The sequence below is a fragment of the Sander lucioperca genome, chromosome 16 (assembly GCF_008315115.2).
Source record: "Sander lucioperca isolate FBNREF2018 chromosome 16, SLUC_FBN_1.2, whole genome shotgun sequence".
NCBI lineage: Eukaryota > Metazoa > Chordata > Actinopteri > Perciformes > Percidae > Sander > Sander lucioperca.
In genome coordinates this window covers 22,357,060-22,377,052 of record NC_050188.1, presented here as the reverse complement: position 1 = coordinate 22,377,052, position 19,993 = coordinate 22,357,060, and the positions used below count along the sequence as shown (strand labels likewise).

Genomic DNA, 19,993 nt, shown 5'->3' with positions numbered 1-19,993 from the left:
GTCAGACCAGCCAACGACACACCAACAGCAACGTGACGGCCACTGCAGGGTGGGCTGATGAGACCCAGTTCTCTCTCTCTCTCTCTCTCTCTCTCTCTCTCTCTCTCTCTCTCTCTCTCTCTCTCTCTCTCTCTCTCTCTCTCTCCACTTTCAGTGTCTGTCTTAAACGGGACGTCCCAGCGTCTGCATCGAGTTTATGCGTCAAAATGAGCATAGCCTATTATTTTGAAACATAAACAGGCTTAAGGTAAAGGGAAATTAGGCAGTGCTTTGTCCCGAACTGATCCTGATAAACGAAACTGAGAACATAGCCTACTAATAATGGTGCTACAACTAGGCTACTTACAATAGCATACTACTACTACTACTACTACTACTAATAATAATAATAATTATAATAATATGCCTAATAATTATAGTAGTAGTAATAATCATTGCAATAATATTACTAGTATTGTTGTTATTATAAATTAATATATTAATACTAATAATAAATTGGTCCAATGACCCTCTGTTTTAATCTCTGGTGACCCAAAAAGTTCTTTTGTTTCTCTACCCACACAGTTTTATTTAATCAGGTAGGTATGACATTGAGATCAAGATCTCAGAGAGACCTGAGAATTTAATTCTTTTTTTATAATAAAACAACCACGTAGGCCTATATAAGAAGTTATAACATATCTTAAGTCAAACAACCAACAATCAAGCGTCAAACAGAATTAATAGAAATATTTAACACACACATATAGACCTACAGATTCTATTACAATAGTCATAAAACACATAGGGATTATAAAGCATCTCCAAGAGTAATGAAATGATCTCTCTTGAAAGTTGTTTCAAGTTCTTTCCATTTAAAAGGTGCATATGGCCTACCTGAATTCTTGCAACCAAGCGGGATGGCTTCAGCAAGACAAAGTTATTATTGGATCATACCTATACTGTAGTGACGGAAAGATTTAAATAAGAAAAGAGATGTGAGGTAGTTCAAAAGTTTTAACAGTGTAGAGTTATTGATAAAGTGTAACACATTGTGATAGACTGGGTCTGTTGTCGCCATCAATACAGTACATCCACAGTCACTAACACACCGGTAGTGTGTTTAATATGATGTCATAAGTCATGATCAGGGCAAAGAGTCACGTCCCATTCTGACACATGTTTGTGTAGGGGACACATTTTACACAGGAACAGCTTTACAGTTTAAAAAGGTGTTACCCGTTGTGTTGTGTATTAAAAGAAGACCTTTTTTTTGGCAAATGTATTAATTTTGGCAATTTTGATAAAGATGACAGAGATGCTACTTTACATATTCAGGTTTATGTATCCTTTTAATGGTTTTTAATTAAGTTACACTGAATTACATTATTATTTCCAAAAGTAAATAAATGCCCACTCTTTTGTAACTTGTTCAAAATCATTTATGTGATGCCATGAACTCCCGTTGGTCATACAAAAAAACAGGAGGGTCTTTGTTCATTCACATCTCCACTAAGCTAAGCCATGGAGTAATATCTGCCATGTTTGGTCAGGCTTTCCGGTGCTCCAGCTGAACAGAGGGATATGTTTTTGTTGTGGTTGAAGCGCAAAATGGGACCAAACCCTACTGACTCATCATCCACCAATTGCATAAAGTATGCAAATTCTGGTAGCCATGGCAACGAGAAACAGGAAGTTGTGATGATGTCACTCTGTGTTGTGAGTCCTAACCTCTGCGGATGTGAATCACTGAGCTTTTTTTTCACTGAAGATATGGGATGTTTTACAGCACGTGTGCGTGCCCGTGAAGAGTGCGCACTAAAACACACTAAAAAGTGTATGACGGCAGCCAGGAAGTCTCTGGCTGGTGGCCTGGAGCAGACAATGCCACTGAGATTACAACTACCTCCATAACTCAGTGGCTATACCAGCCATTACCATCTGGCATCTTCACCTCAGCATGGCTCTTAACAGCCAGACTGGGAGCTTAAGAGAGCTGCCTGCTCAGAGCCTGATGTCACCCGGTCTGTAAAAATATGGCGTTTCAAGTCAAAGGTCAAACAAACTTACTGACCTGAATCCCCATGTAGCATTATCCTCATTGTGGCTACATCACACATCTGGCTCATTTGCAAACTGTTTTGATTTGATACACAATGGTCTCTGACTATTAAGTGCAGAGTAATGTTGCACTAATGTGCAACTTAAAAAGTAACTGAAAACAGATACTTTAAACAGAATCCGAGTATACAAGTTACAGTCATCTGATTATGTAATGCGACTGCTGGAGTTAAATTTACATCAAACTCTGCCCTTACATGCAGATCCATTCAAGAGTAGACCCCTTGTGTGTGTTTGTTTTGATTTGGTGTGGTCCACACTGCACAACACGTGTACACTGGAGTTGTGTTTTGGTCATCACACTGGTTGGACTGTTTGTTTTCAGCAAAAAAAGGAGGTGATAATTAGAAAATCCATGCTTGAGATCTATCCCAAACTGTTACATTGTGCACCACTCACATACCTCAGATATGATGATGTCATGCACCATAAACTCACTCTCAGTCTCTCCCTTTCTCTCTTGTATTTCACAACACATGCTACCACTTCTCATTTACGTAATGGTGTTGGGAACTGTGTCTGTCACAGCTCTGATACACCATGTGTGTGTAATGAGTGTGTTTATGTTGAGTGTGTCCTACATGTTTGTTTAAGAGATAACATGTGTTAGGCTGATGAAGTCACTGAATTTCTATACTGTACAAGTGCGTACGCTGGTGATGTCATGTTGTTTGTGTTTGTAACAGTTAGTACTTATTTGCAGCTGTGAATCAGAGTTCATTTTATGTTTTTGTATGTATGTGTGTCTGTGTTTAAAATGGTTGGGTAGACTGAGGGCAGTCAGAAAAAAGAGCGAGTGTGTTCCCAGGTCTTAAGGTTGTTTGCTGAAGTCACTGGCCAGTGGTTTATGGCAGACCATTTTAACGCTCAATTAACAGGTCCAACACAGGCCAGCCGGCCCTGGTTAGCCAACCCCAGTGATTTCAGGACATTCTCCTCTCTCTGGGAGCCACACACACATACACATTACAAAGTTCTCTCCTCACCACTGAGCCATTACAGGGAAACATTAATCCTTAAACTTTATGGATGTGATAGATGTTGTTATCAATGGGTTATGCAACTGCTATAGCTTAAATATTGACACACACACACACACACACACACACACACACACACACACACACACACAAATGTATCCTACATGTGCAGTTATACTATAGCATAGCATAGCATCTATGGGTGACTTTGCGACAATGGTGGAAAATAAAAAAACAATAATTTAAAATGCTACAAAACAATGATTGATTTTTAAATTTCCAAAATTCCATTTCGGTCTGTTTTGAAGCAGTTGTGAAATATTGCTCCAGCCCATTACATGGCAATAATTGCATTATTTCCATTAAAACAAGAAACAAAGGCAAGAATTTTTATTGCCCCTTTTAATACTCAAAGTTATTACATATGGCATAACAGACATTAAAAAGGAATTACAGCAGAATATATTTTTTCTCAGCACATTACTGGAAATGAATGTTTGGACAAAATGTAATCCAGCAGCTATTTACCATGATGAATATTAAGACAAGAATTTAGATTATCTGTCAGCATCTGTCCAGATGACAACCAATTGTTATTCTGGGACTATGCTACTGCCACTGCCAGATGACTGTGGTCACCGGGAGTTTGTTTCCTCTTCCAGTATCTTGATGACTGCTCGGGCCTATTCATTAGCAAGCTATAAGATCTTAATGGGACTCTTATTTAATGTTTCTCAAGTTAAGCATCAACTTTAGGGCAAATGTACAGTGAATTACCTGCTACAGGTGGTCTACAGTAAAAAAAATGTTACAGACATATATGTACATCTTCTAATACTGATTCCTCATACTTATATATTTCATTTGGGAATTTACAATGAATGTAATATATCAAATTAATTCATACTATATTTAATTTACTCTCCCACACAATTTTGGGATGACTTCTTAATTTCTGTGTAGTGTTTCACCAAAGACTTAAATATTTCTATATTTGTAGGCCTAATTGGCAGTTGCATTGTACAAATCATTATGAAAAAAAAAATGTAATACCAATATACAGTATTTTACCTGCTATAGGTAATCAATATCTACATAATTTTGATCAAATACAAATTCACTAATATCTATTCCTTACATATAGGGATAATTAGGGCATTTGCAATTAATTTAGATCTAAGATATAACCAAAACATATAAACACAAGGTGTTATTAAAAAAAAAAAAAAAAAGTTAATTAACTGCCCTGGCTCTGCTTGATCAATATGAGCAAGAAGACAATATCTGAAAAAAATTAAAATTAGATAATGTTCATAAGGCATACATATAGGTTATGCATTATGTTAGATGTGTTTGTTGTCTATATAACATGCAGATGTGCTAACATTTAACTTTGATGTATTTAAGTGTGTTTGATGTCATTAATAATACTAATAATGTGACAGTCAGAGCTTTGGGGGCACAGATCCCAACAGGTAGGCAGGTCGTGACGTAGGCTGCCACCAGCCAGCCCTCCTCCTCCCCCATCCCCATCCCCATCCCTACCCCCACCGTCCCGCCTGTCTCCCAGTTGCGTTCGCCGCTGTCCTGTCTGGCCGACCGGTGTCTGCTCCGCCGCTCCGCGTTCTGCGGCTCTCACCCCACCCCGAACCCGAAAACTCTGCCTCCTCGTTTACCTCCCCCGGCTCCCGGACCCCCCTCCACCCGGTGAATGCACCAGCGCCGAAAACATGACGGGCATCGCCGCCGCTTCTTTCTTCTCTAATTCCTGCAGGTTCGGGGGCTGCGGTCTCCAGTTCGAGTCTCTCGCCGAGCTCATCGTCCACATCGAGGACAATCACATCGGTGAGTCGGGCAAGAGGGGGGAGACGGAGCTAGGCAGCTAGCTGGTATTAGCTAGCTGCCTAGCTAGTTAGCTGAACGCAAATAGACTCGGCTTTGCATTCCGCTATTCCTGCTGCTCGCTCTCCGTCGATGCTCGTCGGAGTGCGAGTTATTCAGCAACATTAGACTTTACTTCCTTGAAAAATACTGCTTCTCTGTATAATAAGTTACCGGCTTGTTTTATTTTGCATTAGCCATGATAGTTACCTTTTGCAGCGGCAACTCGACTTCGAGGGCCGCGTAGGTCTCATAGGTGTAACTAGCATTCCGACCAGGCAGCGGTTTCACAGCTAACATTGCTGAAGAGTCGGTGTGTTTACGTTTTCAGGCCTGATGCCGTGCAGCCGGAGCTTTTCTCACACGGCTTGTGTATTGAGCTGCCTGACGCTTTTGTCACCTCAGGTGTCTCAACGCATCGAGACATCACCTTTTGCAGTGCTTTCCGATATGTTAATGTCACTTAATTACTATGACCCCATACTAAACCAATTTGTGGCAGACATGCAATGAAACAATTATATTTTCTTCCATATGCACAAGCTTCAACTTGTTGAACCTATTAGATTTTCATCTGACGATCACCTGGTATGTATAGACACAAAATCAGTTTACCCACAGTTTGACATTATATAGACACGAACAGTTACATGGTAAACACCATCGTTGGTGGGAATAGTATGAAATGAACGAAACAAATAGGTAATAAAGACAGAATGCTGTAGTAAACAAATATTTGTATGTATTGGTGGTAGGCTAATTGATACATTTATCAACATATCTTAGATGCAGGCACAGTAAATAAAATATTAGTAAGTCATTAGCATTGCCTAGTTTTTGATGTGTGAGTGCTCCTTTGCTATTGACCTTATCTGACTGGGAAAAACATTCCCATGTAGTCTAATTAGGACCATGCAATGTAATGCTTGTTAACTATTTAACACTTTTTAAAGCACAAACAGTTCAAATGCTTGCTTCTGTTTTAACACAAAATGATCCACTCAGGCAGATAGACCTATAATCCACCATAGCAAATTACAGTGTAGATGAATTTAGGGAGTTGTGATCCACCAAAACACAGGTTGATGTGGGCTAATCATTATTTGTGGCGTGTATCCATCCTCAGGAGGCTGTTTGAAGTGGGTGGGGTGAAGGGGTTGAATGGATGCTTCATTGAGCCAGTCTCCATGGCAACTGGCTGTCTCCAAAGGGGTTGGGGCAGTATATTGGCTGAGTTATTGCACACCTGCTGTCTCACTAACAAAAGAGCACTCCCGAGCAGCCAGCTGTGGTGAGGACACCTGACGTGTGATGTCACATCAAATGTGGGACAGGATTCATGTGCTGTTGTTCAAAATGGGGTCATTTTGGTGTGACTGTGTTTGCAGGTGAGGAGAAAGTGGAGCGGTGTGATGATAGTGTTTTGGACCACTCTTCATCCTATCCTATGCCCAATGGATCACTTGTAAATTAACCAAAGAGGGGGGAAATTAACACTGTGAATGGCCATTTGATTTTTTTTTTTACACCATATATGTTGTTGTGACAATTACCCCAAACCAACCAGTAAACAAATTAAAGGATTTAAACTGACAGAAATTCAAGAACCGACCCTGTCCTTTCAGTCACACAGTCAAAAACCCACACTGATATATGCCCCATCTGGCTCTTAGCTTGACCTTTGACCCCAATCATCCGCTGAGCAGAAAGGCAGTTTACCAGTCAGATCACTCGGATTAATGAGTTTTCCCTCTGCTCGCTTTATGCCGCGACTGGTCATCAGCAGTGTCAAGATCACACAGTCTAATCAATACCGCTCCTAGATCAGTTACCACAGGGATAAGTGTGACAGATGGAGGGGATTGAGGTGTGGGAGAGAAAAAGGGGATAGTGGCATTTAGCTTTTACCACACACACCCCTTTTAGTTTTGAAATGGGGCATCAGTGTGCGATCTACAATCAATCAAAAGATAAGCTAATTTGATGCTCCTACGTCAGACGTCAGATGAGCTGTTTGAGGCTTTGCAGATAACAGATGGCCTTGATTGTGGTCTGTCCTGCAGTGTGCAAACAGATTATGAAAAAAACAGGAACTTACAATAAATCAGATAATCCAGAGGCGACAATTTTGGATTGCCGGATTGTGCTATCAGACGTAAACAGCTGTAAAAGTGAGTCATTAGGTCTGGGTCAGGGACAGAAATCAGTGTAGGCCTATGCTAGAAACTTGGTCATTACTACTGTGCTGCCCTCTTGTGGTAGGACATCCTATGTGCTACATTGCCCAAAAAAAAAGTCAAATTTTATTCTTCTACCTCTGGATTGCCCTCCTGTGTATCTCAATTATCTTATTTGAACTCCTATCTCCTCTGACACAGCACACAATAGCTGGCAGCAAATAAACCAGATGAGCCAGTCGTGATCCTTTCTGTGAGAAAATGAGGTAATGTGTGGGTCTTCAGTGCTGACCTCATTCTAGAAAAAAGGATAGCAGCCTTCCAATAACATACCCACACTGTTTAGATTACAGCTGAATGCAAGAGGAAATGGGTTAGGTGAACTGTGTTTAGTGTGGTGTGTGGTTGTCAATGGCTTTGTGCGGTGACTCTAGGTAAGGTCTGAGGAATGTAATGATGTCAGGCTAATCTGCCTGTGTGCAGCACTGTGCTGTGTTCCCAACTACACAAGCACATACCTGCCTCGTTTACCTCAACAATGAGGAGCTGGGAGGGAGGGAGAGGCAGAAAGAGATTAAAAGTGGGGAAGAGATTTGAAAGAGAAGGTTAAGAAAGGAAAAATGTGTGGGGGAGCACAGGGGAATCTCAGCCTTGTTTAGACAGAATTTACTTTGTTACTTTTGCTCATTTGGATTTGGCTTTCTAGCTGAAATCAAAGGACGAGGTGTGACTTGACAAGAGGAGTCACGTCAGCATTTTGTTGTAATAATGCAGTCACTGCTGAAACATGCAGATAATTGACCTACAGTAACTTTTAAATACGTAATCACTCAGCCCACCGGCCAAGTTTATCTGCCTTGGCTCAAAGAAAAGGCAAACACAATATGGTTAAGCAGTTTTTACCTGTCTGTCATTAACAGGTAGGAAACCCCCTTCCCTGCTGTTGTTAGTTTTTTGAGTTAACATATAATTGCATAGCAGAGGAGGTATTATGTGAATTACCGGAGTGTGTCTTGGCATTAGTTGCTTTGATGTTGCCAGTAGGTCTGAGCATTAATTGACTTTCAGGTGAAATCATTTTGTGGTGCATATGATCTTCAAAGCTGAAATGATTAGTCAATTAACAGACGAGCTGATTGACAGAAATAACCGTTGAATCATTGAAATTATTTTTTAAGGAAAATTGCAAAAGCTCCACTGTTTCCAGCTTCTCAGATGTGAAGATTTGCTGCTTTTCTTTCTTCAGACAAAACAAACAAGGCACTTGAAGCTGTCCCCGGCTTTGACTCTGGGAAACTGTGGTTGGCATTTTTTCACTATTTCGGACATTTCATAGTCTAAAAGTTAAATCAAGAAACGTAATAATTTTAGTTTAGTTATTGTTTTGCAAACCAACTGTATATGTATAATTTAAGTTTTTGCCTTTCACAAGGAGAGTTTGGTCTCATGCGCATAACAGCGGAGAACATGTTCATTTGATCATTTTGTATGTGGGCTGCAGCTAACAATGATTGTTAATTGTTGATCCAGTCATTTTTGGATTGATTAACGGATTATTTGTTTGGCCTATGAAATGGTACAGAATACTAAAAACTAAACTAACTAAAGTCCACGTTGACGCCTTTGTTCTGTTTTGTCCGACCAACAGTCCAAACCCCCAAAATATTTATAGTTTACAATGAAAAAAACCGAGACAAGCTGCAATTCTTCACAACTGAGGAGATTAAAACTATGAAATCTTCAGAATTTTTTTTGCTTAAAAAGTACTTTAATTAATAATTGATAATTAAAATATTTGCTGATATATTATCTGTCGACTAATTAAGATAAACTAAACCATATAGCCCAGCCCTAGTTGCCAGATGGTTTCTCATCCCACTTTCTGAGGTGTGAGACGGGAAGGGGCGTGTGTTTGTGAATGTAAGAGAGTGTGTTCACCATACTTCCTAAATGACCTGTCAGGGTGTAGCGGAGCAATTAGTGGATCGGCATCCCAAACTGGAAACTACAGGCCCTCTCTTTTCACGCTACACATACATCCGCATACACACAGTGACACAGATTGCCTTTCGGAAGTCGCAGGGCCCAAACAGCCCACCAAGCACTGAGAAGTGTAATTACAGAGAAGTTTGCCTTTTCCCCCACCCATATCCCCCCTGCTCCTTCTCCTCCTCCTCCTCCTCCTCTGCTCTCCCTCCATCCGGTTGCCTGCTGCTCTAGAAACACGTTAAAATGCTCTCTGTGGCTTAATTAGCAGTCTGCAAAACAAGCCATGCATTCTTGGCCTGGCTTCAACACATACACACATGTAAAGACACACGCACAGACCTATACACGTGCACATTCACTGAGGACACATGCACACAGTGTGCATTCAGCAGGGGGCAGCAGTGTACTGCTGGTTAGAGATGGATGTCTGTGTTGAAATGAGTGAAGCAGCAGTTGATTGGTTGCTGCTTTTAATGACAGGAATGCTAATTAGGGATATATTTGTAGACCCTCAGGACTCTAAAATGTCTCAGACATGCAGCACACATTCACTGAAACATATACACACGCACACATGCAGATAAAAAACACAGAGAGTAGGCTGCAGGCAATGTGGCGTGTAGATTAAATGTAAAACTTGCAATTAAATCAGTGAAAATTGATATTCGTGTAGCTTATTGTGTGCGTGTGTGTGTGTGTGTGTGTGTGTGTGCACGTGTGTGTGTGCGCGTGTGTGTGTGTGTGTGTAGGTCCCCTCCTGCTCCAGAGGCAGGATTAGCAGTGTATTAGCTTCCTGTCCTGCTAGGTGAGCGGAAGTCATAAAGCCAGTGAACATTTACTGCAGCTTTCTCTCTGCACCTGGCTAACTCCATTTCCACCAACACCCTGCCCCCTTCTCTACACACACATGTACACACTTACCTCATCTTGATGCAAAAACCTGAACTCCTTGTACATCCCAAGTATGAACTCTGGCATTTCTTTTTCTGATTCTGATTCTTTATTTATAAAGGACAACACACATTAATCAACATTTCTGTAAATGTGCCAGTGTTAGCCAGCCGGCTAATTTTCAACTGTAGTCCTTTGGCCAGATGATTGTAGACCAGAGCAGCAGGAAGCAGCAAGATATTAGTACAGGTTAACCTATACAGATAGAAGTCAACAAGACAGGCTTTTTTTTCTGAGTATATCGTAACATATAGAAGTTGGCCTCCTGGTTCATTATTGCAGACGGATGATTAGTTGATTAATCAATTACTCTCTGTTAAGGAAAAACTCAGGAGCAGCACTAGAGATGGCCATTACCATTTATACCATTAATACCATTTTTTGCTTCCCGATACCGATCCTGATACCTGAACTTGCGTATCGGCCGATACCGAGTACTGATCCGATACCAGTGTGTCATATATTTTATTATGTTTTAACAACTGTATACTACTATCCCTGTATGGATGTGATATTATTTCTGTCTTTGTTGTCGGTCTGGCTCAGGTTAAACTCTTTGTGAAACATGAACAAACACAAACAATGAACGCCCCAGAACTTTCTTTTATTATCCAGTTTGACTGTCAGTTATAACGGAAAAAGAACATAAATAAACTACTTTAACGTAGATTTTCTTTAGGGCTTTATTACGGGGTATCGGATCGGTGCATAAACTCCAGTACTTACCGATACCAGCGTTTTAGGCAGTATCGGAGCCGATACCGATACTGGTATCGGAACATCTCCAAGCAGCACAACTCATTTCACAGACGTGAAGAAGGTTCGGGAGACTTGGATGACTCACACAGAAGCATTTAATGAATTCCCAATTGAGGAGCGAATTAAGCAGGCAGTACAGTTTAACCACGATCGTGTCGTACCGTCCCAACTGTGAAGTTTCTGTCTTCCCGAAGGTGTATTTAAACTCGTGCTGGCGTTAAGTTTAGCTGAACCTTCAAAGTAAACAAAGATATTACGGGCGCCCAAATATCTTAGCGCAGACAAAATGTGTTATGTGTTCAGTTTTACTATGGTCTTGGCACGCTGAGCAGCACTGTCTTATCATACTGCTCTTACGTCTCCCGTCTTCCATGGAAGCACAACGTTGAACAACTCCTCTGGGTTATGAGGTTATGTTGGACACTGACCTGAAGGAGACCTGGGGTACCACTGTCTCAACTTACCTAGCATAAGTTCGTAAGTTGGAAATTCCACCACACTTTCTCAACAGAACATTTATCAACAACATTTTTGATAACCGTTTTTTGAAGTGACTTATCAATGGAAAATGCCAAGCATTCAGTTGCTCCAGCTTCTCAAATGTCAGGATTTAAGTAAAGGAAGGGGAATGAAGCTTGAGGGCTACATTACAGTCAGGTGATACATATAAACGAGCATTAAATGCCCTAGCCTTTTTGAGCCCTATTACACATTCCCTTAATACATTTTTCTTGTCCTTAAATATCCTCAGAGTACCTCAGTAGTTATCCATATTATATCATCATCAGTTTATATCACATATAATGACAGAGAAAACATATTGGGCAAGTTCCACAAATAGTCACACTCAGTGGTTTTCAAGAAGCCAGACTTCAGGGTGCTGCTAGCTCTCATTGTCATGTTTCGTGACTCAGCCTTAGGTGGTGTAGGTCGCGTTATGTGTGTGTGCGTGTGCTTATGCATGTGCAGAGAGCTCTGGTCTCTACATCTGAGCACTAGGTAGGATTATTAAGGCTCAGCTATAAAATACTGTCAAAGACCACCTCTGTGGACCACCTCCAATGTGTGTGTGTTTTTAATGATGCATGCTCCTGCTATCTTTTTTTCCTCACCTAGCATATTCAATGTTTTTACATATACTCAAATGTATAAGACTCTGGTCTACACAGCAGCAGCAGTAGTGTGCATTTTTTTTCTAGGTTGTTTTCGTGTTTGCTGGTCTCCTTGGTGTTCTCCCTCACTGTGGGAAGTCTGCATTCTTCTTTAATGATGAGGTGTGGAAGCCTGAAAACTAAAAGGCTAAGACGGCCAACACGCAAACACACACACACAGGATTAGTTGGAGGAAGTGTCCAGGAGTATGTAGTTAATTGTTGCACAGAGATGATCCAATTCTTAGATCTGAATTGCAGTACATCTGCTAGCCATTACACACACACACACACACACACACACACACACACACACACACACACACACACACACACACACACACACACACAGAGCCATGCATGCCATGGCTTAAAACCTACTAGTTTTTAGTTTAGTGTGGATCTCTCTGAATGTTCCCCCGTTGAACACTTGATGGCACTGGTACTTCACAGATGCACCCACCCGCAGTGTTTTCATGCACACTTGCTCCTGTTTTCCAGGGGGTTGGAGGTGGGGCTTTGAAGTTAACACTGCTTCCCTCAGGCAATGCAAGTTGCCTACTGTAGTGTTACTGACCTAGCAAATCAACTGGAAAAAGCATGTGTGTGTTTCGAGTAATACACTATGTACATTCATCACAGCCTCCAAGTCGCTTTTTCACTCTCGGACAAATTTCTTCTTTGCCACATTCAGACGATTCAGATCATTAATCAGCCTTTGGTCACTTTGGGAAAGGCAGTCGTAGTAAATTAGAGACGGCTTGGCGTTGGCGTAATAATGTGCCACTTATGAAAGTATCTGAAATGTATCTGCACGGTCTAGCATATTATGGACTAATACAGAGAGCGCAGTGTGTGAGAAACAGCCAGTAATCTATTAGCCAGTCTGGCAGGAAGAATAGATGTATGAGTCAGCTACATACTAAGAGTATTCACGCAACATTTTCCCTACACTGAGAGCAGTGATTAATCTGGATGTCTCTTTCTCTCTTCCAGACACAGATCCACGGGTCCTGGAGAAGCAGGAGCAACAGCAGCCCACTTATCTGGCCCTAAGCTACATCAACAGGTATACACACACACACACACACACACACACACACACACACACACACACACACACACACACACAACCAAAGGTGTCCTTCTGAGTGCAGCATTGCTCCACCAGTACAAGTCTGTTTATGTATGTGTGTGTGTGTCTGTGTGTGTGAGTGTGAGTGTGCGTACATGTGGCTTGCGGAGAGCAGCTCAAATGACTGTCTTCCCATAGTCACAGCAGTGACTCATCCACAGACAAGCACAGAAAACCACACAAGACAATCACTCCTGACTCCCTGCGCTGCAAACGGCACAGCCAAAGGCGGCCTTTCAGGAATATTGCATGTGTGTGTTTTTGTGTGGTGAACCGATGTGTCACGTCTCACTTAATGCCCCATTAAATCACCCCAAGACGCAACTTTGAGAAAGATAACGGTAAAACAGAGAGTGCTAGGTTTGTTTACTGTGGTAATTGTTCAAGTGTCGAGGTTGTAAATGTCACTCGTGCTTACTGTACAATGTCGAGATGACTGTATATTTAAATGTCCTGCTCATTCAGCAGCTCAATTATGTCTTGTCAAACCTCAGACTTCCCTCTCATAGTACCAGTGCCCAGAACAGCCATAATTAGATTAAACCTTAAATGCTCTATGAAAATATAAATCAAACTACAGTACATCAAAGTTTATAAAAGTATAATTCCTGTTAATCACAACTGAACTTGGGTCATATTTCTGTAGTTTTGACCATCGTTCTTTTCAGTAATGATACCATTGGCTAGCTGGCATGTCTGTGTGTTCCGAGATCTCCGGAATTACTTTGGTCAGTATAGTGCCTCCATTTATAAGGTGGTCAAGTTGACATCACCATAGATCAGATGGGAGGTTTGTTGGTAAAAATTATATTCAGGGCCTGTGCCTTGTCATGGGAAATTATTGATGATGACCCCCCCCCCCCCCCCCGCGTACCATCACAGGTTCATGACAGATGCGGCGCGCCGGGAGCAGGAGACCATGAAGAAGAAGGTTACGCCCAAACTGTCCCTGTCCATCACTGGTGGAGTGTCCAGGAACAGCACAGCCACGCCTCCTCGCCAAACCAGCGGTAACCTGACGCCTCCTGTCACGCCCCCCATCACCCCCTCCTCCTCCTTCCGCAGCAGCACCCCAACAGGTATGACAGGTGTGTGTCGAAATGTGTGTTTGAGACAGAGAAAGACGGATTGCTTGTACATGTGGAGTGATGGAGGTGATGAAACAGTGACTAATGCAAATTAACCCTTCTGGCAGTAACAGAAGAAGTCTAGAGTGATGACTGCACCATCAGGAGCCCATTTATCAAAGTCTGACTTCATACTACCATTATAAGGCTTAGGCGTTTTGGGCACCACCTAAGCCAAATGAATGTAACTAAATGATTTTTCTCAGATCTAATGGTTATAGTTGGTTCCCAGTGTTTGTCTTTAAGCTTTTTGAGTGTTATTTATTTATTTATTATCTGCTCTAGCTTTTCCAACGTTTTAGACACATATATGGTAGTAATAATAATAATAATGGTCCAAAATGATGTAAAATTACATTTTTTTTTAATTGTAAAAAGCTAACATTTTCTTGAGGGGGGACCCCTAAACACACTGCCAAATACACCCCCTTCCTAGGGAAAACACTGATACTGATGAACAAATGAAGATATTTGTACGTTAATTGAATCCAGCACATTTCATACCTGGTGACTGCAGAAAAGTTCAAAACATAACTTCAGAAATACAAGCCAGCTCACCTTTTATTCAGTAATGCAAACTGTAATATGGAAACTATTCACTGTTATTTACTTTTATAACCAAAAACAATAATTTTGTGTTAAGTTGGATATGCGAACGTTCCCATGCCAATATTTCCTTACATTTTTGAATCATGAAGAAAATGGAAACTGGAAAAGGCTAAAACCCCAACCACTGTCTGCTGCTGCTGCTGCTGCTGCTCTGTGTGTGTGTGTGTGTGTGTGTGTGTGTGTGTGTGTGTGTGTGTGTGTGTGTGTGTGTGTGTGTGTGTGTGTGTGTGTGTGTGCGTGTGTGTGTGTGTGCGTGTGTGTGTGTGTTGGCTTTGGTGGCTCCTGCAGTGAGCAGACCAGTCAACACTCTGCTAATTACATAGCAGATGTCACGCTGTGTGTTCGCATGGGGCCGTGTGTTGCACAGCCCAGAAGCAGATGTCCAATTCCAGCCCAAATGGTTTCAAACGTAGTGTTAGGTCTGGGCTTATACACCAGCACAGCTACACACACACACACGCACGCATGCACGCACGCATGCACGCACGCGCGCACACACACACACACACACACACACACACACACACACACACACACACACACACACACACATTCATACACACACTCTTTCGACATGTGCCAGGGTGCCATCCATTTCCTCATGCTGAGGTGCAGCATTTCCTGTGAGATGTTGGGGGGTCAGTGGGACTTTAAGTGTGTGTTTGTTTGTTTGTGTGTGTGTGTGTGTGTGTTTGTGCAAGCATGTGAGTGGAAAATGTTCTGTACTTAGCAAAGCACTTTTTCCAGGCTGAGCAATGGGGATCACTCCCACTTAATGATCTCTTTCTCAGTGCCAACCCCTGCATTTTGACTCACAGAAGCACATACACACACATATGCACACGCACACCACCGCTGTTTTGTCTGAACAGTGTTTTCAGTGACATGTGGGCTGCTAATGCATCCAAACAGCAGCAGAAAAAAGCAGCAGAAAAGGTTTTAATAATAAGTCACATATCATTTCTGTTTGGTAAATTCCCAAGGCAAGATGTATTTTTGGGTTAGCATTTTTATTTGTGCTGCGTGTCTCCGTTGTGCCTCCAGGCAGTGAGTATGATGAGGAGGAGGTAGACTACGAGGAGTCGGACAGCGATGAGTCGTGGACCACAGAAAGCGCCATCAGCTCTGAGTCCATTCTCAGCTCCATGTGCATGAACGGGGGAGAAGAGAAGCCGTTTGCCTGCCCCGTCCCCGGCTGTAAGAAGAGATACAAGGTAATTCCATACCAGAGGACTGAGAAGTCAGCCCCAGCTACACAGCCATAGGACACTGTAGCTTTTGTATGAGTATAACATGTCTGGACATAATATTTAAAAAATAGCACATAATAAATGCAGGATGTCGTGATTGGAGGCGGTGATAAAAATATCATGGTAAATTTGCAAACAAAAACCTTATTCAACTTTTAGTCCCTGCTCTTTAAATGATCAACAGTGTGGGAACATTTATCTATCATACCCTTTTCAGACCAAAACAGTGACGTTGGGATAAAGTCACATTTGCTTTTGATCTGAATGGGTCAACATGTGTTATCCAACCTGACTTTACCACCCAGTTTGTGACCAGGGTTTGGTGTAGGTCAGACATTGTTCAGCCTTCATATAAAATGGCAAAAAAGGGGTTTCTGTAATCACTTTACTTTAAAAATTACTGTAGAATTACTATATAGTAATCAGTAGTATCACTAATCAGTAGTAATTTAATAATAATAATAATAATAATGGACTCTAGGAATATTAGCAACTGCCACAGCAAAAGCTAATGGGCATCCAATAAAATAAAAAGTAAAATGTGAAAAAAAAACAATATAATGATTCTAAAGCTATAATCACACTATAATAGATGTTGTCGGTGATCTCAAGCCCTACAAATCCTAAATTCTGCTGCTCTCAATCTCTAAAATCTAAACATGTTTGTTTAATGTGGCTTGTTGAATTTATATTTCATAAAGAGACCAAAATACTTTAGCAAAACATTTGGCAAGTAGCTAACTATGTTAAGCAAATATGCAAATTGGGATTAGTCAAAGCTCAGGTTTGGATTCCTAATCGGTGTTGAGGCTACTGCCGGTTAGCGTAACGAGTTGCAGACCTGGGTCAATAAGCGTACACAGGTTGTAAATTGCATGGTCAACATTCCCTGTCACACATGGGCTTTGTGTGTAAAAAAGGGTGCTTATAACCCTTCTTCCCTTTTTTTTTTTTTTTTTATAATGCATCTCCACTTCCCTGTCTCTTCAGAATGTGAACGGTATCAAATACCACGCCAAGAATGGCCACCGCACACAGATCCGTGTGAGGAAACCCTTCAAGTGTCGCTGCGGCAAGAGCTACAAGACCTCGCAGGGCCTGAGACACCACACCATCAACTTCCACCCACCTGTCTCCACCGAGATCCTGCGCAAGATTCAAGGCTAGAGCCCGGCTCACACCAATCACTACCCCAAATACAGCCCTATCCTGACTCTCCTTTCCCTGACCCTTTTGTACCAATCCCACACACTACAGGATCAAGTGCGTGCTTTAAGTTGTTTTCATTTTTTTTTTTCTCATCTTTTTGTTTGGATGTTACAATTGTTTTTCTTCTATCCATGTTATATCACTTGTATTTTTTTGAAAAAAAAAAAACTATCTTTGTAGTATTTTTTATTGTTGTACATTTGCACATTAGTATATGCTATCATGTTATTTTTTCTCTATTGTTTGATTACATAAGGTGCTAACTGTAAAAAACAGACAGAAAAGACTAAAAACAAACGATATGAAAGAAGAGGGGGAAACGTAAAAAGATGTAAAACAGAAGTGCAACCACGCCCTGCCCCTTTTCCCTGCTCGTCTTTGAGTGGGATGAAGTTGACATTAGTGCTGATCTGAGTTCAGAAGTCGTTACACTCCCTTTCCATTAGATGCAGAGAGTTTGCTGAGCTTAGATCTGTGCCTTCGCTGTAACTTCTGGGGGTTTCAGTGTGAGAGTTAAGTTATACTTTAAATAGATATATTGATATATAAACAATAGACAGATATGTATGTGTACATAAAAATATATAAAGGTATTCATGAGCATATACATAAATAGTTACATTTTATTTTCAAGCTTTATTTTATATATATCTGTCAGTGTTTTTCTTTCTATGTATCAGTGTTCCTTTCATTCCTTATTTGCTGAGACGGCCAGTTTTGTCACCTCAGAGGTCAAGCTGGCTGACTTTAGGTTCGGAGAGATTTCCCTCACCACACCCTAAAGATAAGGAGCCAAAACGCCTTTCGGTTTGACACTCTGACTCGCGTGCAATGTTTTACTGTTGATCAGTTAGGGCTGCTCAGCGCTCATTGTATTGAACATGGCCTGGGCCAACAATCCATATTTTACACATTTCATCCCAGCGAAAAAGCCATCCATTTATTTCATATTTCCAGTGTTTTCACATTCAGAGTGCCAGAGCTGTGTTCAAGAGACTTAGCCGTGAAAGCAGGTTAAGCATCATACTGTATTCCAGTTGCCAAGATCTTTGTTGTTCTGTTTATTTTTCCATGATGTTGCCAACAGCTCTCCACTGCCAAACATTGACCATACCATGTGCCTGATGAGGGGGGGGAGGGAAGGGAACCTGTGGCAATGATTTTCTCTTCATCGCGCCTCCAAAATGTGCGGATGAGTGGATGTACTTCGACTGAATGTTTCCATGCATGCTTTCTGTGTCATACTGAGAGGAATAATGTGTGAAAAAAGATTTGTATTTGAAAGAGATTACCATCTACAACCTGTCAGTTGTGTGTGTTGTAGACAAGAGCATTCTAGTTCATTCTATTGTGTGTGTGTGTGTGTGTGTGTGCGTGTGTGTTTGCGTGTGCGCGCGTGCATCAGCTCCATGCGTGTCTGTTTTTTTCAGCGGTATCCAAGTCATCAGCCTATAGAGTGTAACTGTATTCTGTGTTTCAGTGCTCGGATCTGTTGTGTTGTCTGTGCCAGGCCGCTGGTTTGACTCCTGTGGAGCAGGATGGCTGGCAATGTTTCATGTAGTGTAGCAGTGGCCAACTTGTTGCCCCTGACTGGGATTTCATCATTCATTGCCTCTAAGAAAAACAAGAGCGGTGCAGTGCAGCCGCCGCGTGCCAAGACACATTGATTAACGCCATCATTTTCCTCATGCACAAAGTTTATAGTCTGCAGAACGCTCAAAGCATGAGCTTCTTCTCTTTTGATGGTACAGTGACCTCTGACATGCACACACCCTCCTGTCCTCCAAGCTGATGTTGCCATGGAAACCACAATGTTAGGATGGCAAAGATAACTTTTTTTCTGGTATTTGTTCATTTCATTTATTTAGGGGGTTAAACATAAATTATTTAACCCCCTAATTTCTTTGTAATATCCTGTTCTGATTATAGCAATTACCATGCCCCTGGATTGTAATCACGATGCCTTTAAGCGCGCTACCCTAACAAATGCCAAATGCCTGAAAGACATCCATGTTTATTCTCAAGCCACAATACATGCAAGTGAACCAAGATCTCTAAAATCTTCGTCTCAGTTTCAAAGTACATCTGTGGACGTACTACCCTGAAAGTAACCCTTAGGTAATGGTTTGCGTGCGATAGAAAATCTTCATTCCTGCCTTTCAGTGTAGGGGAAGAGTTTCCGTGGCTGGGATCAGAGCAGAGACAGGCCGAGATGGACGGAGACAGAGTCTCCCGGCGGAGTTCTGTCAAACACTCATAAAACCATCCCTGCTTCACGGACACTGCTGTCACCATGGCAATAGTTTCAGCTTTACACAGGGGCCAAATGCAGTATTACGCTTATGGGAGAGGAGAAGCGGAGGCTGTGTGCACAAGGAGACGAGGGAGGGGTTTCAATATACTGTGTATAGTGAATGTATTGTAACGTGTCTGTTGTCAAGTGCTTTTAAATTATATTTTCGTATGTAATGTGGAGACCAATGTTTCCTTTTTGTATGGGGGAACAACAGGTTCTGAGCAGTGACTTGTAAATTATGTCAAACTGTCTTTCTATATAAAAGAGAAGCTGCGTAAATGTAAACAGGAAATGACTGAAAAAAGAAACCCAGTAAAAATAAAGTGAAAAGCTCTGTAGCTCGGACTGATGGCCATGTTATTTCTTCCCTTTTCAGCCC

The 19,993-nt window shown here is 41.5% G+C and overlaps 1 protein-coding gene across 1 annotated transcript; it reads left to right on the top strand.

Annotated features, from left to right (window-relative positions):
- The first annotated feature begins 4,614 nt into the window (after positions 1 to 4,614).
- On the top strand, positions 4,615 to 19,952 carry jazf1a (JAZF zinc finger 1a). The gene is made up of 5 exons (XM_031323065.2): positions 4,615 to 4,925; positions 12,985 to 13,057; positions 14,006 to 14,202; positions 15,904 to 16,073; positions 17,100 to 19,952. The coding sequence occupies exons 1-5, from the start codon at positions 4,811 to 4,813 to the stop codon at positions 17,274 to 17,276; spliced, it is 732 nt and encodes a 243-aa protein (XP_031178925.1). The 5' UTR covers positions 4,615 to 4,810; the 3' UTR covers positions 17,277 to 19,952.
- The last annotated feature ends 41 nt before the right edge of the window (positions 19,953 to 19,993 follow it).